Genomic DNA, 21,989 nt, shown 5'->3' with positions numbered 1-21,989 from the left:
TACTCAAGAATAGTTTTAATACAGTATTTAATACAGGAATATCTTGGTTAGATCTTATCGAGTTTATTAGTAGCTCCACCACCAGAGAGGCAAGATAATTAGACCACCTCAAGCAGACTTTCTGTTTTTTCTTCCTCTAAGTGTATGAAATACAAGCAATGAAGGCCTTTCAATTAAACACCAGGTGATAAGGAAAGTAGTTAAAGTATTTATTTAAAAATAATTACGCCCTTTTGCCTTAGACAACTTGTACTGGGTCAATAGCAAAGTGTACTGTATTTAAACACCACTATGGAACAACTGAACAAGCAGGTGTTCACAGAAGTGTTGTTTTTTTTTTTTATTAATGGAAACTTGAGTTTGAATCAAGCGTGCTTTATGATTTGTTCGCCCAGGTGGTGAAAAAACAAGGCAGATCCATTCCAAATGTTTCGACAGAACAGGCAGCTCTAAACTACTATTTCAAAATAGACACTGCCACATAGCTTTGGAAAATTAAAACACCTGATGCCGAAGCCAGATCCTGTAGCCGCTAATTTCAAAGCTTCTGGATCAAACAACTGAGGGTGAACACACTGGCATTTCAGTTTTTTCTTTCAAACACAGAAATGGTAAGAAGTTTGCAACTTAAGATACTTACATTTCATTGATATTTCTGTTCAGCATAGCCATAATATTTGTGGAAAGCGTTTAAGCTTTCTGATAAACAAATTTTGTTTTGGCAATACGTGAAATAAAAAAAAAAAAATGAAGACATGAAGCTGTGAATAAGTTCAGCCCCATGAACAAAATAAAAGAGAGGAGCATGAGCAAGAATCTCAGAGGAAAAAACAGTAAGATTTCAAAACACAAAAAACGCTGTTTTAAGTATCCAATCTCAGTATTTTCAGTAAGTTCTATAAAAGCTGCATTATAAAAGGTATGCTGACTTTCTAAGAGTACCAATACGTACTTTTACAGATTGGAATCTATTTACTGTTAAAAAAGTCACTCCTAGGACAAATTTGGGGGGGGAGAGGCAATCAGAACACAGGACACTGCAACACTCTAGTTGTAAAAGAGAGCAAAAAAAATTCAGTCAAGGACACAAGTACAAATACTATTTATAGGAAACTGATGACCTGGAATCCTTTTTATTCTACCACTTGAGACAACAAGGAACTATGTCAAAAGTGGGGAGAATCAAACTCCAAAGAATCCAAAAGATTTCAGACAGGGTTCACAACAAAATTTTCCATCTTACTGCGTAACCTTCAGCCCCCGGTGTAGGATCATTCACCAGTGCTTTTACTAAACACCTTTAGATGCATTAGAGGCACTCAGCAAAAGATGTGCATAAATCAGCAGTATTGCAAAGCCTGAAAAATCCTCTTACTACGTAAAGAATATCTTACGTCTTCAACTAATCACTTTAGCAATTAAGCACTTTTTGAAAGAAATGTGTCAATCGCTCTTAGCTGAAAATACAGTACAACTTCCTACCTGATGTACCACAGTTCAAGGGTATTTTTTAAAAGCTGTAATTTATACTGCTACACAGAGTCTTAAATGCAGCATGACACAGCAAGACACAGAAAGGTAAACACCTTTGTTTCATAATGCTATGAACCCCCCACCCTGAGAATCCCTTCTGCACTGTCTCCCAACCCACAAAAAGTGCCGGTAAAAACATACCTAAGATAGAGAAATACATTAACTAGAGAGAAAACATTTCGAAGTTTTTTTTTTGGTAATCTACTGACTGTACATAGATTCTTATTTCTTATTAAAAAAAAAAAAATCATTGTGGAATGAAATAATGTCACAACAATCTCCGAAATACATTTAATCTCACATAATTTTAAAGTTAAAAAAAAAAAAAAAGTCTTATTTGCAAGCATATCGAAGCAACGTTTTCCCTTTCAGATATTTACCTGTGCAGCAGAACTTTACAGGCCATTCTGATTATTTTTGCTATCCCGAATGAGCACTTGACGTAAAACTGCTTCATTTGCGAAGCAGCAAAGCGCGGTGTTGGCTGGTGGTTATACATGCTGCTCGCTGGGATGCAGTGGCTGCTCGACAGGCAGCGCTTCTGGAGGGCTGCGCTAAACCCTGCAGTCTAAATAGAAATAGACTGCAACATGAGGTCACTCCTGACAATAAGCTGCCCAATCAACACTTGAAAGCTTTCCTAACGTGCTGTCCCTTCTTCCATTCTAGAAAATCTGTGAACAAGCACTTGGATGTTAGAGAGAGCCCTAAACTAAAAGAATAACATATTTTCTAGCAATTTAGGCCATTCTAGCAATTAGCCTTACTGTATATGCATTTTGTTTGACTTTGTTGGTGTTAATATTATTGCCCGTCTCTCACTGATCAAAAGAAGGTTAAAAAATATCACACAAGCACCGAGGAGCTCATCCCTGTCATTGCATTTAATATAGACAAAGCAAACTGTTTACAGAACTCATTTTACTAGCTTAAATTTTTATACACACAATTTTGAAAAGCCCAAAGAACATATCAGGAGTTTTTATATTAGGCTTTGGACTGACAATATTTGGGATGAACTGCAAAAAGTAAAGCAAATAGCGCTTGGCAAAGCGCAGTGATGAATAATTTGGAATAATGACAGAGGAGGATTCTAAAGTGATTATTTCAACAGCACGTCTTAAGAGTCAGCTGCAATGCTGAGTCAGTAATTCTTTCCTCCAAAAGTCAGGACAGCAAAACCAAAAGAGCCCTGGTGAAAAGGCTTTTGGTAACAGAGAATATGATGTTTCCTTTCCATATACAACGTCAATTGGTGTGCAACAAATGCTCCCTGTTTGTGTAACGGGCTTAAAGATCACTCAACAGGTTTATTTTAAATACCATTTTGCAGCAGTCACTAAATCAAACTGCATTAATGATTATCCGCATTCTCACCGGATCTCACGCTCAAAGTCAAATTAACACCATGCGGTGCCTGAAGGTCATGTGTTTCAGAAAGAACAAACAGAAAGAGTAAAGAAAAAAGGTAGTGAGCAAAATTATGAGAAAGTTACAGTCCAAATGACTAGAAGGAAGGTCATACGCCCCATCAAATGAACCAAGACCAATCTTCAGCATGCAGAAGGTGCAACCTCAGCATTCTTTTCCTCCTCTCCAGAGACCAAAAATACACGGATACTCAGTTCGCAAAAATCTGACAACAGCCAAGAGGTAACAAAACTACATGTTAAGGAACTGCAAGAATCATGCATAAGTTCTACTTCTCCTCTTTCCTTTTTCAGCTGCTGCATGTCAAGATAAACATCCCAGCAAACTTGCGTTAAAATTGTTTTTTAATATTTTTTTTATCAAGAAACAAAAACAAAAAAAAAAAGGTTACTAAATGCATACTGTGAAAGCCTTTAAGTTTGGAAAGTTAAGTTTGAAATATTTATAGTATTTATAGTGGTTAAAAGTTTAATAAAGCCTACTTTTTCCTTCTCTGTAATTTTTTTTTTTTTTTTACATTTCCTGCAGTTCTGGTTTTACAGTCAAAATTCTTCCTTCTTCTACAGGATTCCTCCCCACAAATTATGTAAAATGCCAACCATAATTAATGCCTATTAATTTTTAATTAACCCTAAACATTGAGTAAAAAATGTTTTTCTCTTCAGGCTATCAAATTTAAACTCTCAGACATGCTGAGTTTGTCACTACTGCTGTGCTTACACATTCCACAAGCAACTAACTACCTGTGAATAGTTAAATTGCTTTAAAGCATTAGTTGGAATAAGCAGCAACTATTCTTTTCATTTAAGTCGAACTAAAATTAACTAGCTATACTGCTGAAAAGGATAATATAACAATTATAAGTTAAATTACAAAGCAGAATTATGTTTCTCTCATTATTTTATATTTTACAAATTCCTGCAACGAGGTAGAAGGAAGTGTGCAGCCAAGCTGCTGAACAGATTTCAGCCCAAAATCCACATTCTTGAGACTGGTGAGCCTTAGGCACTAAACTTACCCTGCATTTCCCCCGCATTTCTACTGCTTTTAGTCACGCTTTTATTATAGATTCTTCCTCACCTCTCCCTACAAGTTCTTACATGCAGTGCCCACACCTAACACATCCTGTGGAGCTACGTAAACTATAATACAAGTAAAGCAGCCTTAAAAATTAAAACTTGTATGCTACAAGCAAGTAAAACATAAACCTCTGTATTACAAGCAAGCACAAATAAGCTCTCAAATAGAAGTATCATTTTAAGTTTATGCATCTTCTTTATGAGGACTGGGCTTAATTAAAAGCTGACCCCCACTCCAATGCTCTGGTATTACACTTTGCAGCTCCCAGACTTGCTCACAGCTCTCTACCAGCAGAGCCCACCCAAACAGACCCCTCTACAGAGCCTGGCTCTTCGGCAGGTAACACGGGTCCCTCCAGCTTCAGCAGCCCTTACACCTGTTTGGGCAATGCAAGACCTTGGCTTTCTATGCATTTTTCCAATAACTTTTTTTCTAAAAAGCAATTAACAAATTAAACTTCAACTTGTGCAGAGGTGCATGGCACTCCTGCATTGATAGAACAAAGAAACATCAGCCTCCGAGATAAATTTAATTGGCAGAATTAAATTAACTGAAGAAGGATCTTCAAGTGTTTTACAAATATATAAGCAAGTCAACTTTCACAAAACGGGGTATTCAAATCAAGGTTTTTTTGCAAGCAACCCATTCTATGAAGTCTCACATATAACCTTCCAAAATGCCATCTTGAAACTGCTCAAAATCTCCTCCACGTTGCTCCTACTAAAGGCTTTTCTAGAATATCTAAATTCCAACCTAAAAATCATTAATGGTCAGTATCATCCCACTTGCTCTCCAGTATCCTTTTGGTCATATATAGTTCCCCTTCATGCCTGGTGTTTTCTCTCTCTGGTGTTTTCTCTCTCTAGTGTTTTCAGGAAGTAATCGCACCTAGAGTCATTACAATTGTTTATGAAGTATATTGCTCTGTACTCTAGGGAAATACGAAACTACCTTCCTCATTTAACACCTGACCAAACTGGGCATAAAAAATCCCTGGACAAACAAATTCTCACAGGTTTAGGAACTAATTAGGGTCATGTAAGGACATATCTCTGCTCGCTAGCATGTGACAAGAAATAGTCCTAGGATTTCCCACTGAAAGGGAGTGGTGGAAAGATGGCACAGAACGGATTTGCATCTACCAATATTCAAATACTTTTTAATATTTCTGATACAAAATTTACTGTTGAAATACCACTTTATAGCTTCACTAAAATATGCCTTTCTTCCCTTTCTCTTCATAAATCACCACAGTGAATCCAATCTACAGGCATTCCTCTTCTGATTTTGGGAACAGTTATTTTATCCCATATTTTGCTACAAGAACTGCACCTACTTCTAAAGCTTCAGTTCGTAGACACCACCACTTACCTCAAAAGCCTGACAGTTTCTCTCTCTCTGACAGAACAGACAATACTCCAAACTTTAAATCCAACCTCCAAGGCAGAAACAAGTTACCTTGTTGATGCTGTAACGCTCCTGGAATCCGAGAGACTCCCTGTCATATCTAGATGCACCACAGCTGGCCTTTCATCAGGTTTCTCTGTGCCATCTTCTGGAAGTTCTTCAGACTGCTCAAGCTTTACATCTTCCTCCTCTTCCAAGAGATCATTGATCTAAAAAAAGATTTAATCACAGTTAATGGCTTGAAAAGTTCTTTTAAGAGGTCCAGGTGACCCCACCTGGAGTACTGCGTCCAGCTCTGGAGCCCTCAACACAGGAAAGGCGTGGACCTGTTGAAGTGGTTCTAGAGGAGACCACAAAGATGCTCCAAGGGCTGAAGCACCTCTGCTGTGAGGACAGGCTGACAGAGTTGGGGTTGTTCAGCCTGGAGAAGAGAAGGCTCTGGGGAGACCTTACTGCAGGCTTTCAGTACTTAAAGGGGGCTTATAAGAAAGAAAGGGACAAACATTTTAGCAGAGTCTGCTGTGACAGGACAAGGAGTAATGGCTTTAAACTAAGAGAGGGCAGATTTAAACTAGACAAAAGGAAGACATTTTTCAAAATGAGGGTGGTGAAACACTGGCCTAGGTTGCCCAGAGAGGTGGTAGATGCCCCATCCCTGGAAATATCCAAGGTCAGGTTGGACGGGGCTCCGAGCAACCTGATCTAGTTGAAGATGTCCCTGCTCACTGCAGGCGTTTGGACTAGATGACCTTTACAGGTTCCTTCTGACCCAAACTATTCTACGATTCTAAAAGAGCACAAGAGGTATAAAAATACGTGTAAGAGGAGAACATTTTTCAATTTTAGAGGAACAGGCACACTAGACTTGCTTTTACCTAAAATACTACGTTCCACATCATTAAAAAGCTACATTTTCCCTCTGTAATTGCAAGAGGATGTGCTAGTGAAGCAAGGGCAAGCCCACCCACACACAGTCATCTGCCAATGGGGACTTTGGCTCTTCTGTACTCCCCCCGCACCAGCCCGGGAGAGAGCAGGACCCAACAGAAGTGCACTGTTGACATCTGGTGGAGACACCACGAAATTAAAGGGACATCCCAACAGGCCTCAAATTTAGGGGTAAAAAAAAAACCCAAAACAAAACCAAAACACAGCACACTGACTGTTATGCTTGGAAAGACCTTTTGCTAAAACATATCATGACCCACAGCCAAGTCAGTAATTTTAAAGCACAAGAGTATAGATCAGCTAACTGTACTTTAAAGAGCAGCCATCCCAACCTAAGATGACAGTCCTCAGCCTCGGGTTGCAAAAGCTTCAGCCCAGATTTATTTAACAGCCTCCCGCATGCAGCAGGGCTGTGTCAGTTCTCAGCGCTAGACGTAGTCCTGCAAAGAGCTCAAGAGACAGCAAACATTGCAAAGCTGCAGCTCTTTGCTGGAAGAGCCAGCAGAGCAGAAGCTGCTCAATCCAGAACTTGCTGCCCACGCTTGGCAGACCAGCCCCATGGGTGAGGTGTCTGCTGCAGTGAAGAGGAAGCAACCAGCTGCCCTAGTACTTGCCTTACTTGTCTTGCCAGAGGGGGTGTTCGTGGGATAGTTAGGCTTTAAAAATTCAGTATTTCTTGTTACCTTCCTTAGCAACTGCTGGTTATTTACTCTTTCTCCTCTTTAAAGAAAATACATCATTTGTTAAGCCAACTGAACATGAGAAAATTCAGTTTATGCCTTTCCATATTTCTGAGGAAGGGTTTGAGCCAATATTTTATTAATAATCCATGAACCTGGCTTTGATAATACAAAAAGTATTCTTCCATGCACCATCACTTATATACCATGGCTTATTAGGATTAAAAATATCTGCCAGAAGGTGGTTGTATCATGATACCACGTTTTCATTACCCTAACAACTCTCCATCTCTACTTATCCCAGCACGACATGGTATTTTACTTCACAAAGTCAAATTTGTCATGAGGAAAAGGCATAAGAGTGATTGATAATTGATACCACGGACAGGTGAATCTGGCAATTCTGACAGTTGAATGCTAGGACCCAGAGCTTTTCTATTCTACTCAACTTTGTTTCTCTAATTTCATCACTTTTCCCCACTAATGTCAAGATGATATTTTGAAGTTTTAGAATCAGAAACACCACTCAAAAATTTTGGCATAGGGAACCACCACTGATAACATCAACAGTTGAGCGCGAGACCCTGCATGTTTCTGTAAGACACGCCTAGAAATATTATTGACCAAGACCAACAACAGCGTGGTTCTGCATTCACTTAAAAACCAGTTCTCCTCTCCTAAAAAGGGAATTAAAAAGCTATATTGTTTATATAGCATAACAGCATCTATGTTGGGCAGGATATCATTGTTGGCTTAGTTCTTATGTGTTTTTCTATATAGCATAGCTATACTTACTACAAAGCAACAATTTCACAAGCATATCTATGTTAAGAAAATGCATTTAAGGAAACATCAGGTTTTATCATTTTGCAAGAAACTACTGAAAGGCATAGCGAAGAAAAGCATATTTCAACTTATCTTTCATAAACATAAACGTGTATAACAGTTACTTAAGTGATAACATACTGCCATTTAAAATATTCTTACCTGCTCAGTGATTGAGCTTAAATCATTAGTAGATGAAAAATCTTCCTCTTCATTTTCAAAGAATTCATAGTAGTTCTCCAGAAGTCCCGCCATTATTCTGCTAACTATTTCTTGTTCTTTCAGATCCTCCACATCTGTGTAAATGCTGAAGAATTCAACACTGTTTTAGTTTAAAAGTCTAAATCCAACTGTTTCCCCAAAGAACTCCTGTGAATGGCTTCTGCGACTTCACACCATTATTCCCAATCCACTCTGAACACAGACCTTTAAGCGTTCCTTCACATTCCTGCATTATAAATGGTTCTACTAGTTTATATTTAAAAGTGATGAAGTAACAACTATTCAGCCAATTAAGTCTTCATGAGGAATGTTTATAATTCAAGTGTTTTCCTGTAGAGAGAAAACCCCAGTACACATTGTACTTTACCAGCGATCTCCCAGCACTGCTTTCTTGCTGCAAATAGTAATCTTATACACTATCTCCAAAAAGTTTGAACCGCAGTATAATTACAGTAACGCAACATCAAATCAGCGGTTTCTAACACCATAACTCATAGACAAGCTGTTGTTTAAATCCAAGCAAAAATTGTAAGACAAAACTGGGGTGAGGGGGTGGAAGGAACAGGAAGAAAGATATTGCCCAAAATGTACTGTGTGCTTACTGCTGTTACTCATGGACTAGGAAAGACTTCAGATCTACATCATCAAATTCACATAAAAACACTATATGAACTTTTATAACCAACTTACTGAAAAACATCCGGGCCAAAGACTGCAGCTAAAGAACTTGCTGACCAAATTTCTTCATGATGCGATGCTACATTAGCTAAAAATTTACACAGAAACTTTAACAAACTGTAATTAACAGGTGGAAGCTGCTGCAAGAGGAACCTCAACTTTCTTCCAAATTCATCTTCATTATTATAATCTGAAAAAGATAACAAAAATGTTTTAATCACAAAAAGTAAAATATCTGCTTTTTCACATTTGATATTGATCAACTTTTTGACTTTGACAACAATTACTTACTTCTGAAGTACAACTAACTTGGCCAGACCACAGCCAAAAATGTCAGAATTTGACTTGCATTGTTTGGTCTAAGATTTTCGTACTAAATTTCTCTATGGTAAAAGGACACACACTACCCCCAAACCCAAAACCTGAAGTATCCAGCCCACGTATCTGAAGACCATTTATAGTGGTAGTACTTCGTAACAATCCATCTGTCCCAGCTTCTCATCCTCTCGTTTCAGTTTCTGGATTAGTCTCTTCCTCTCTGATCTTTCCAAGAGAGGCCAATAACTCATTTCCTATTCTGTCACTTTTCTTCAATGATGTCAGAGGTTTGGAGGGGTGGTGAAGAGGTGGGGGAACATAGCAAAAAAAAAAAAACCCTCCCCAGTTGACTCTATAACAGAGTACTGCCAGGTTACTTTCCCTAATGATAAATTAAATTTAATTTATTCTATGAAGTAGAAATTGATAACCTAAACCAATGAGTTCCACCATATTTTCCTCTGCACGTCCAATCAGTAGATTTCAGCATGTTTTCCCCAATTAATGCTCACTCTGGTTTCTGATTACATAGGGATAGCTCCTCCATACTCTTTCACTTACCGCTTTAATATAACAATTGCTTTGCAGAAGAGCTCGAGATAGCAACAGCTCAAGAGATAGCGAGCCAACTTCAAAGCCAGTTACAATTTTCTGTATTTCAGATGAGCTAATCACTTCGTCACTTTTTCCTCTACAAGCATCCCATTCAACTCTACTTCCTTTTGTAATACTTAACTAATGAATACAAGCAACCTCAATGCAATCACCCTAACACATAGTTAGCTTGAAGCCTGCCGATTCAATTCCAGACTCGAAAAAGGATCACCATAAAACTTCCTTTTTCTCACCCTACATCTAACTACATCCTTTGTCTCCCCACAAATCTTGTTTGCTACGTTATCAGCCTTACAGGCAACAAGGTTCAAAGAGTTTATAACTGTCAGTATCTAATACAGAAATTCCATATAAAAGAAATGTCAGGAAAGGAAAATGGGAGAAAAAAAAGTACACTAACAGACCTCCCCTTTTTTCTCAGACATTTGAAAACTCTTCTGAGATTAGTTAGACAAGGAAAAGGATGTTTGAAGACGAGCATCTGCCTCTCTAAGATGAGAGGAGCTGAGACATCCTGGTCCTTAATACAAATCAAAGAAGCGAGTAAATTCCCTGTTGAGTATGTACAGTAACACCAAACATTAACTGTGCAGGACTTCATTTGCTCAGTCAACACCTACAGGATTTGAATACGGGTAACCAGCCACAGGAAAACAGTTTTCTCAACATAGCAACACAGTAAAATGAACACCTTATTGTTAGTTTTTACTCTGGAAAGGCATGTAGGAAAGAGAACAGCAAAAGAGAACCTAAAAAAATACTGTCACAAAATAGACCTTCAAAAAGGAAGGGAGCAAGAGAGAGAGGTGATGGTCAGACCACCGCACACATACACATCTAAATGTTTTGTCTAACCAATCTGTCCTAAAATTTGGGTTCTAAACAACAGCCAGAAACCTAAAGTGAGGACATTCGTATCTGTAACTGAAGCCCTCTGACACTAAACCATGGATACAAACTCCTGGGACACATGGCTTACTGCATTGGGGACAACTTCACACTTTACCATTATTAGGGTTGCACAGAACGAGCCTCAAAATATGAATATAGTTATACGACAAGGTGTGGCCTAAGTTGTTTTGAGAAGTAAGCTTAACCTAACGATACGGAAGGTCTGCTAAAGAGGGAAATAGCAGAAGTAACGTGGATCCAAAATTATCACTACCTTCTGCATTTCTGTAAGCAATTCCTCTCCCTAAAATGCAGTTGATACTGTAATTCTGGAAACCAACATAGATATGTCTAGCCCACAGTCAAAATACCAAAAGTCAAAACCCGAGTAGAGGAAACCAAAGCTCTAATTTTAGTATCAGGAAACATCATTTAAAGGTTTATGTGTTTTGATTTCCTTGGTACAGATAAAGTGAGTTCAGAAAGATTTAAAGATATTTTACACTTTAAAAGATAGTAAGGACAATAAGTTGCAAGTTTAAGTGAAGTTTCTCTATATATTTAACAAAAGGGAACTACATGGGGACTTAGATGCTGAAGAGCAGCTCTTTCCCCAAAACAACCCATATGTAAATCCTTTGACAGTCATCTATTCAAAGATGGAAAATCCCCAACTTCACACTATATTTTACAAGTTGTAGAAGGGAATTGCACTGTCACACCAAGAGATTATGCCCGAGTTCCATTTCCAGTCCTGATAAATAACATTGCAAATCATGGTGCGCAGCAGTATTAGCTGAGCAACCTGCAGCATTTGCATTACTGTCTTAACAATCCTTTTGTTATTTGTTATCTTTTTCAGGAGGAGAAAAAAAACAACAAACAAACAAGCAAACAATAGTTTACCACCTACTTAGGTCCAATCAACCATGACATTAGCAACACAAACCAAACAGCACATACCACTAATGAAATTCCATGTCCGTTTCAGTTTCTCATTACTGCACAGGACAAACAATCAAACAGAACTGCAGCCTTATAACAAGTTTCTCTGGTCAGTAGATTCCAAATATTGTTTCCAGCACAAGCCTATTTAGTGCCTCACACATCAGTGTTCAGATACCCACCCCACATTCAAAGTTTCAGGATATTCAGGCTACAAGGAAGGAAAATGAAGCAGCTTCACACTGCTGCAGATGACCCTCCAGTGCAGAACTCAGTAAATGTAGTGTAACAGCATATGAAATCTATGCTCTCCACTCACTCATCCTACAAACTGATTCCCACTCTGAACAAACAGGAACATAATGAGCATTATCAAGTTCTTATCAGGAATAAACTCAACAACAGAAAATTAAATCAAACAAAAATGTGCATCTTGCAAAGCAAAACAAGCCCAGCACTTGAATAAAAGTACAGACTGACACTGGAAAAGGAGTAACACTCCCGCAGAGCAACAACCAGCAGAACTGTCAGTTTTGTCACAGGGTGCAGAACTTCGACATCAACTAACCCTTTAAGGACATTACTACTGTAGTGCTGCAAGACAAGCGTTTTATTCAAGTTATGAATCAACTCCACCACCACTGAACACAGCAGAGGCAAAAAGCCCCAGAAGAGAAGACACAGATCGGCAAGTTGGGAATCAGTAAAGAAATTACTGTGCCAACATATGGGTGTTAATTTGAAAGGGCAAGGTTTTGCAGTATATGACAAAACATACTTAGCCACAATATGCTGATGACAGGCGTTTTTGTCCTCCTAGAAATGAATTTTAAACTGAAAAAAAATCCACAGTGGGAAAGCAAATATGACATGAGTACAGAGCTTGAGAACTCTCCTCTAGTACACAAAAGCTTTAAGTGCCATGGAAACATAGGCAGAGTAAGTGAAATTCAGAGGAAATAAGCCAAAAGCATTCCCTAGCACTTTTAAAGCATCAGTGGTGGGAAACTGTCAAACAACTTTGATTCCAGTGGCTTTGACCAGTGTCCCAGAATTCACGCACAAGAACATGGAATATTCAGAACTAATCAGCATATGTAACACCTTCACTATTTTCCTGCATGATGGATAAACTCTGTCTTTGAATCCAGACTGAGTTTCCTAAAAAAAGACCTATTTATTTGGGGTTTGAGCTAAGAAAGATATAATTGAATGCTCCTGATGCACACATTATTACACAAAACACCAAAGAAACCCTAGTGCCACTACAAATCCCAATTTAATACTGTTTCTTACTCTTAAAATAATAAAACTAAAACAGTGAATCAAAAATAATTATTACCTTGAGAAAGTTGCATCAAATGTATGTGCAAACTGCCTGGGATAACTGGCTCTGGAAGTTCTTGAAGAAAAAATCTAAGAAGGCTAATAGCTGAGGGTACATCTGCTTCTTTAACCAGGTCCACATCTTCTCCATTATCGTATCGTTGTCGAAGCCACTCCACTGTCTCAGCGTTCCCATTGACTTGAAAAAGTCCTTCTTGTTCCAGACCCCCTGAGTTAGAAGGAAGTTGCAGAAATAAACTTTTAGGTCTAGCATGGACATATCAGAAAATACTGATAATCAGATATGCACAATTCACATACTGAATGTCTTTCTGCACAACAGTTTTGCAAGACTTCTAGCAGTCCTTTTCCCAGCAAACACATTCTTATGCCCAGCTAACGATACAGTAATAAGGTAAATGTTAGCAGTACCTAAAACACACAATTTCCTATGAAGTACCCTGCTGAGCTGACTGCATTAGTGTTAGCTAGAAAACAGTAATAAACATAACAAGAGGAGTAAAGAAAGGAAGTGTGTCTCACTGAAGGAAAAAAAAAAAAAAAAGACCAACCCAAATCACAACCAATTAAAAGTAAGTACTTCAGAAAACAAATGCTCTTCAAAAACCACAATCTAGTCTGTAAGAATAACAGCTAAATACATTATTTATAGTACAGCAAGATAATACATACCATGTTCCTCAATATAGTCCACAACATGGCGGACTATGAATGGAACCTCATTGTCTGGTTGCCCTTCTTGCTGCAGCTCATCAAGTGGAATTCCAAATATTTTGTTAGCAAGAACAGAGTTGCAGTTACTCAAGGAAGGGGAGGAGCTCTTCCTCATATCTTTTTGCAGCCAAAAATCAAAGCTGTCTGTTCTGTCAAATAAAAGGAATAAAAACCAAAAAACATACTTCAGTGTACACTGTTGAATGTATTGATCTGTAACATGACATACTTTAATTACCTAATGCAAATACTCTCCGGTCTGTCTCAATCAGTTCACTGATGTAATGAAAAGTTCTGTAATAATTCCAAATACAGCTAACTAGATAAATGACTGTTACTGAGGTGTTCTGTTCAATCCTCAATAGAGGCAAATAAGAACACATATAGCAGAAAAGTCATAAAATTCTAGTTACAACATTGTTACTGAAGTTCTAAGGTACTTTAGGAGACCAAGACTCTTCAATACATTTTCCCACGGTATTTCTCAGTCAGGCTTTGAAAATCCAACACAAAAGCCTCTCCAGAGGAAATGAAGCTAGCGGATCATATCAAACCAAACCCCCAGGTTTTAGCTGCATGAAATTATGAAGTATTTTGTGATATACAGCTGCACTGCAATCAACTTCTGATATATTTGGCATTTTCTGGTCTGCACGATAAAGCTTTCAACACCTGCATCAAATTAAAAATTTTACTGAACCCAAAACCCCCAAAACTGGTTTCTAGATGCTCAGTGATACCATTCTTCCTATCACACAGAAGCTCAAGCTTTACTTGCAAGTCTTTGCTTGATACAGGATCTAGATTACCAAAGGCAGGGTAAGTCACTCAATTAAACTGTTATCCTGTCAAAACCAAAATATTTCTTCTAGCAAAGAAAAAAAAAGTCTTTTCAAAATAAATAGTAAAATAAAAAAATAAAACATACTTGCTTAAATGCAAGCAATCACTTCATAGAGGATGGCACACAGAACATGAAATACATACTGTTAGTCAAAGCACTGCAACCACAGATAATTTGCTGGTTACTAATGGATTGACGAATTCAAATAATTACAGATACTGAAATCCATACTTCCTTTTTTTTTTTTCCAGCCCGAGTAAAGTAGTTTAAGAAACCTACCTCAGAGTACTTAAACAGCCGAGTTTGAAAAACGTTTTCTGCGCCAGCTGCCCTCACTGACCAAGCATTCTTTTGTCATTTATGGTTGTTTAAGATTATGGCAAAAGATCAGCCTGTAGTTCCTCATTGAAGAATAGCAGAACTCGATCAGTACTTCAGCAGTTAATCTGAAAATAAGGAAAATATTATTAGACCATAAAGTTTTCAGCAGTTTTAAACGCAGTCACAAGTCTAAACATCACGTTTGAGGAATTCTCCTTGTCAAATCACCAGTTTCTTGTTCTGAACAAGAAAGCATGAAGACCACATTAGTGTGGCTCATGGGAGAGCATGCAAAAAAAGCAAATCCCCTTTTTCACTTAGGACTTAATCAAACTTAAAGTGACAGTTAGCATGGGACACCTAAGCCCTAACAATTAGGAAATAATTTTCAGACTCATTCATTCTTCTTCCAAAGAATCATGAAGGGCTAACTAGGTTAGAGAGAAGTGTTTTATAGTACCTACCATACTAAACTATTTAACGGCTATAAAATCTTTAGAAGGATCTCAGGCACTGCTTTAAACACACCATCTTTAAATGGCACGACCAAAACCAAAGTCCTAACTAAGGAACACAGAGAGTCAACCAGTTTTCAATGGTACAGAACATCTTTTTTAGTAAGTTGGTTATGTGTCCTAACTGCAAGTTCAAAGTCCAAGTGATCATCAGATCCGGATACAGGAAGTAACTAGGACCTAGATTCCCTAGAACCACCCACATTTTTGCCACCTTTTAGAATGTCAATTATCTAGACATTTTTCATGTTCTCAGTTCTCAAAATAGCTACAGACCACACCAAAAGCCTTTTTGGTTTTCTGTGGTAGTAAAAATTTAAATTGCAGCTTCATGACAGAGTGGAGCTGATTTAATGTGCAGATACAGTCAAAGGGTCATGTCAGTCCCTTGACGTCACCCATTACCTGTTCTAATTAAACTCAAGCAACTGTAACTAGGCAAAACTAGCTTGCAACATACACATACACACAAAAAGACAACACACATCACCAAAACCAGACAATAAAAGGCTTTTCTTGACTTTAAAGTATACACAGTGAAACCTTCAGTTTCATAATTTGAGATCTATATGAAAATTCAGCTGACGGACTTGAAAAAAGTACCTTCCCCCAGTTTGTTCCCCCACACTGGCTTCTATTTCTATTCCACATCAGAACAAATCAACTTCATCTTCACTTTGAAAGTCCTGACAACATAATAGTCTCATTTCAGTAGCAAAATGTTGGTCCGTTCATTAGCCTATGAATCCAGAGTCCTTCCAATAGTTTGAATAAATAACATTTTCCTGCTTCCAGTCCTCCCCGAACTGCACTCATCATGTGTTAAGGGAGTTGGTCATAAGCTCTATGCAAGACTGCTTCATCTGCCTCAAAGTTTTCTTGCATTGAGGCCTAGAGGAAGAACGCTTACAAGTATTTATATCTTTGCCTACTGAGGTAAGCAATACTGATCAATATTCTTTCCTGTTCTTGGTCATCTGTCTCTATCTATTGTCTTGTATTACTTACAGATTGTAAATCTGTTATGTGTCTCACACAGGCGGATCCTGGTCTAAGATCAGGACTCCAGGTGAGCTGATAACAGAAAATAAAGGGTTATATTCCAGTCAATAGGCTTTACATTTTTCCTTTTTTTTTTTTTTTTTTAAACCAATCACATCCGAATCTGTTATGTATTCTTGGTTACTAAAAGATGCTGTCAGATTTCAACAGTGAAGGAGTTGCAAATCATGACTCTCCTATAATTTACAAAGACACTGCCCAACTATTTTTCTTATTATTTTGGTACGTTAAGTGATTGTTGGCATAATCTTTGCACGCAGGTAGATTTTAATCAAACCCAATATATCATGCCATTTTTGAAATATGAAGATCCATACAGTCTATTTTCTCAAGTTCTACCAAAGTCAACCTATCCACAAGGAACCAGAAAGACTCATGTTAGCCATGTGGGGTTAATGGAGCTGGGAAAAAAAAAATCTTTGATGGATCTGCCACAATGCTTCAGGCTGCTTTGCTAAAACAAACAAACCAACCTTCAAAACAAACAGCACCTAATAAAAAGAGCAAATTAGAAGCAACCACTTCTTTATAATTCGGCACTAAGTGAACAATCTTGAGGTCCAGCTTTCTTAGGAAAGATAACTTTGGGCTTAGTTAGCCAACATAAAAGCACAGCCATTTTTACCAGGTGCTGCAGACAAATAAGCTACCTGAATATTCATTTCATTCAGGAGACATGAAAAAAAATGAAAAAGATAGACTTCTATTTTAACTAGCTTGGCAATGTAACAATGAAGCTGAAATAGCCTGGCTGTCTCATTGTTAGGGCAAAACCGGATTTACAACCCAAGCTTATACTTTAAACAAAGCTTTATATGGCTTATCATCACCTAGAAGAATTAGCGAAAGCCTAATTTTCACCCTTTCAGCTTCACACATCGTTATATACACACACTTCAATATATAGTTATATGCACCACTTTCCTTTTAGAGCATTTAAGTCTTTTGCCTTTTAGTACAGGCTTTGGTGTAATCTTCACAGGCTGTGATACAATGCAGCTGGTATTTGCCAAGTCTAGAAAAAGCTAGAAACTTGAAAAAGTTATCTGACTTCCAGCGAGTTTCATTTACTGCTATTCCCAATGTCATAAAACGGAAGGGTAGGCTCAGAAACTGTTAATAATTAAATATTATAACTCCACTTTCTACATTGATCAACAGCTTTCCCGCTTGTCCTTCCTTGACTCAGGATGTATACCACGTCAGTGCAGACACTGAGGAAAACTGGGACAAGATTTGTAACCTTTAGAATTATTTCTAGAGTCTTTTACAAATATGAAGCAATGCCGTGGCAGTTTTGTGGGGTTTTTTTTTAACTTTTGGTTTTTTTAGTCATGATCAAACACCTTGGAAAACACAAGCTGATCTATTCAGTCAACTATTCCTACTTCTGTTCATATTATCCTGACCCTTTTGAACATGTGCTTCCCCTCACAACCTATCAAGAGAAAGACAATAATTTAAAAAAAAAATAATAAAAAAAAAACCACCAAGCATAAAATCCAACCCAACTAGTTTAGGCTTTATTATAAATATTCTGGTTGTATCTTTCTCAATTATCCCCCTTCCCTTGTTACTACAAACATTTACCAAGATCCCCTAAGCTACAACAATGTTCTACAAAACTACAGAAAGCTAAAAATACACATTATTGTGATCACATATTTCACAAGAGGCTGAAAAAAACCAAACTATGTCCTATGCAACGTCTTGAGCCCAAGCATCTTAAATGAGGGTAAAACACCGAGTTTCATTCTGTACTGGGTATTTCAGTGCTCTCATCTGTTATTTAAGAAAAAAAAAAAATCTCGGTTCTGGGGTTTTGTTTTTAAATAAGGCAAGTACTTCACAGAGTCTGCTGGGAAAACAGCACTACAAGTTTCATTTTGCCATCATAATAGCATTCACTTATCTTGGCAACTAAAGAAGTATTCACACCCACATATGAAATGCCACTAAAGAAAACACAGAATACATGGCTAGCTGCTAATATTTGAGCAATACATACAGAAGTTTAGACTTAAATTTAGTTCAGTTTTTACATTACTGGCTGGACTACAAATATATGGGTGTCATTTTAAATTCAAGTCCTCAGGGCTCCACCACCTTTCCTTAAAACAAAGGAACGAAACAAGTGAAAATAAAAGAAACAAAAAAGGCTACAAACTGAAACCGTGCCATAGGAATGAAAACACTAATTCTGCATGTAGAATTTCTGCCACAAGTCTCAACTATTTAGCACTTCTTTTCTTTGCTTGTTTTATCTCACAAGAAATTCAAGTCATCTGTGAAGCCAAAAGTGACTGCCATTCCCCTCGATTTTTAATATATTATTTTGTGGGATTAGCAGACATCATCAGTGATTTTTTTGGTAATACATGAAAAGTAAAAACTAAACATAAGATTTTTAGATAGAAAAAAAAAAAAAAAATGTTATAGGGCAACAAAACTTCTTGTCTCTACTTCTCAGGAAATACATCTCAAGTTTAGACTCTGGCTGTTTCAGTCCGCAGTGCTGTTCTCCTGTGAGCCACCCACATGCCTGCGCACAGGGTCCTTGCAGAACACGTACACATCCTCCAGTACAAAGAGGATCAATGCTCATTTTCTGCAATACAAAGAGGTTCATTTACAAATAGAATTCCACAAAAACATTAAGGTGTATCAAAGTTTTTTAATTTCTTACCCTATATTTGATAAATAAAAAGAATCTATTATGTTACTTATATGACTGACTTATAACTAGGCAAAAATCTGTGACGTTCCTCTGGATGAATACAGTAAACATACTTTTAAAACAAAATTAAAAATCAATTTTTTTTAGCTAAGTTTGAAATGTTCAAAAGTTATAACACATCTTAAGACTTTCAAAACGATGGCTTAAACTTATGCCACAGATTCCAACTTGGACTCACAGAAACTCTCCTCGTGGGATGACACCACCCAGAGCCACTGCCAGGTGTGAGGGTGAGCAGGAAGCTTTGCCTGGGAAACTTTTGTGTCCCAGCTCGCTGGAGAACACATAGCCCCATTTGGCAGCTGCTGTACAACACATTATTTAATTTTATGTTTTTAAAAAATGACAACCAGCACTCTGCTCTTTGCTCTTAAGTTTTATCAACACAAGACGAAATGGATTTTTTTAATTTTTTAATGTAATGTCATGACCATAACAACTGAAACTAACTGATGATTTTTATGTCATTTGTATACTCAAATTACAGTTAGCATTCCCAACTGATTAAATGCTTTGGGGCAGAAGAGCCTTTGCTCATCTAATTTTCAGCTTTTGTTCAGCTAACAAGTAAAAATAAAGTATTTTGCTCATTTCAATTAATCCAATCAAAACCTAAAAGATGGCCAGGTTGGGGCAGGAGACATAGCTTGGAGGAAAATAAGTAATAAAAAAAGAAAAATTGGAAAAACCCACAGCCCAAGCTTTAAGCAAACACACAGAACACTACCACACACGGAACACTACCACAAACTCAGAGCACAGAAAAGGACAAACGATACTTGTCTCAGGAGCATAGTTAAAAGCAGGCAGAGCTGCGCAAGTGCTTGAATATGAAGAGACTCCACATAAAAAGAGTAATCAAGTTTAAAGCTACATTTAAGTACTCATAAAGATATTTGAGCAGTCAAAACAAAAATTATTTAAAGAAAGAAGTTTTAAAACGAGCAAGATTAGTTTAAAATAGATTCTTAAAGCAAGATTTCCTCTTTTTGACTGCCAGTGAAATCATCGACCGAAAGGCATTTTAGTTCAAAGCCTGGATTAGCAAATCAGACAATTGGGCTCAGTTATTATTTTAAATTTCACAAGCTGGTCTTGAGAATACATTCCCCATCCCCACAAAGGCGTAATATTTTAAGATAAGCATAACTTCAGAATTTAGCTCGCAATGTTGAAGGAAACCGTGGTAGAATATTCGATGCAACTTTCCTGCTCCCCTCTTTCTTAAGTACAGTTATTAACTCTTCACTGACATGTTCGCTTTCTGGTTAAATAGGAATCAAGAGGAAACAAGCCCGTTGCAGTTTTGCACACAACCACAAAAGGTGTCAGAAGAAGATGCAGCAGCAACTCTTTAATTAATAAGCTCACTACTTGCATGTATGTGCTTTCACATGTGTATTCTCACACACATGACCTTAATTAAACTAGCTGAAATTCTCCATCATCTGCCACTAGCACTTCTGATCGCCTCAGAAAATACCCAACTGACAAAATACTGGTTATACTGACAAAGCAAATAAAAGCACAAAAAAAACCACAACACCAGACTTAGTAGAATGTAATTGTAATGCAATTTTTGTTTCCTGGAAATGCAGTAGCAAGCCTTCTAATTTACAGATTGGAACAATTCAAATTAAGCCTTTATGTCCTTACCATGGAAGAAAACAACAGAACAACTCAAGAAAGCTCCTCTGAAAAAGATATTACTAAAACTGATAGAATTTTGGATTTTATTTTTAAAAATCTACAAGCCAAGAAATCACAGTCTTGATTAGTATTTATTTTCCAGTTATTAAAGTTCAGTCTACAGTTTCATCTGACAGAACCCGACTCACTTTCTCTGAAAAAGCCTATCATTAAATACAGATCTTCATGACAGGCACATCCTATCTGCCTCTGCATGGGAGGCAGAAAAGTGGACAGGCTTTAGTTAGACTAAATGCAAAATTTAGGAAAAAAAAAAAAAAAAAAACACAAAAGTTCAAATTTTAAGCAGCAAATGAAGCATTTAGCACCCATATTGCAATAACATTACTAAAGCCTCAAATACAGTGACTGATTTAAGCACCATTCAAAAAAATGTTACATTTTAAAAAGAGCAAGCCATCGCAAAATGTTAGTTGATTTTCAAGTGTTTTGATAAGCAAAGATAACATTTTATATTCACTTACTAGATAAAATCCAAAGGCTTTTTAACAGCTTTACAGCAACTCATAATCCTTCTACGCCTATACTATAGCAAGAGGAATTAAATAAAACCATCAGCGATACCAGAAAAAAAAGTAGATGTTTGCTCGCTGCTTCACACCCACCACTGAACGCTGCCAGATTTGCTCTCAGCTGCTGCTGCCAATGCACATGTGCAGAATTATAAAGAAACTTCCTGCTCGCACAGATCCCATCACATTCTTAACAACAGTAGTTAATAAATAAAAAGGCTTTTGTATCTTGTGTAACGGCTAATTATATTCATCCTACTTGCCTCCCCCCAAAGTCAAGCTGTACTCCACCAGCCACACACGTATAATTGCCACTACACCAGATAACACAGAACTGAAGTGCAATGGCATTATAAAAGTACAGGAAGGTAACAGACGGGAAGAAATTATCAGTAAAACTATGCAACTTGAGAGGTTCGTGTTATAAAACCAAAGCAGCTTAACAATTGTCACTGCTGTTCAGACAGACTTTGGAACAGAAGTCAAGCTACCTCAGAGACACCAAAAAAAGCAAACTATAAATATGTAATGCACTTAATTTATTATACATAAGTTATCCTATTACATACATTTATCATCAGCTTGTTTCTCCCCCCCAGCCCCCAAAACAGGTAAGCAGAAATACACACTGGGACTCAACACACTACAAAATAT

General features: G+C 37.5%; 1 protein-coding gene across 1 annotated transcript in view; it reads right to left on the bottom strand.

Annotated features, from left to right (window-relative positions):
* Positions 1–13,777, bottom strand: part of FAM13B (family with sequence similarity 13 member B) — a 39,585-nt gene extending 25,808 nt beyond the window's left edge. The window contains exons 1-5 of the mRNA XM_074156520.1: positions 13,593–13,777; positions 12,916–13,128; positions 8,817–8,994; positions 8,067–8,211; positions 5,503–5,660 (exon numbers count right to left, since the gene is read on the bottom strand). Of these exons, the coding sequence (XP_074012621.1) occupies positions 5,503–5,660; positions 8,067–8,211; positions 8,817–8,994; positions 12,916–13,128; positions 13,593–13,749 (851 nt within the window). The 5' untranslated portion in view covers positions 13,750–13,777. The remainder of the gene's footprint in view (positions 1–5,502; positions 5,661–8,066; positions 8,212–8,816; positions 8,995–12,915; positions 13,129–13,592) is intronic.
* Positions 13,778–21,989: the final 8,212 nt, after the last annotated feature.

This window comes from Numenius arquata, chromosome 11 (genome assembly GCF_964106895.1).
Source record: "Numenius arquata chromosome 11, bNumArq3.hap1.1, whole genome shotgun sequence".
Lineage (NCBI taxonomy): Eukaryota > Metazoa > Chordata > Aves > Charadriiformes > Scolopacidae > Numenius > Numenius arquata.
This window is presented reverse-complemented; position numbering and strand designations above follow the sequence as displayed.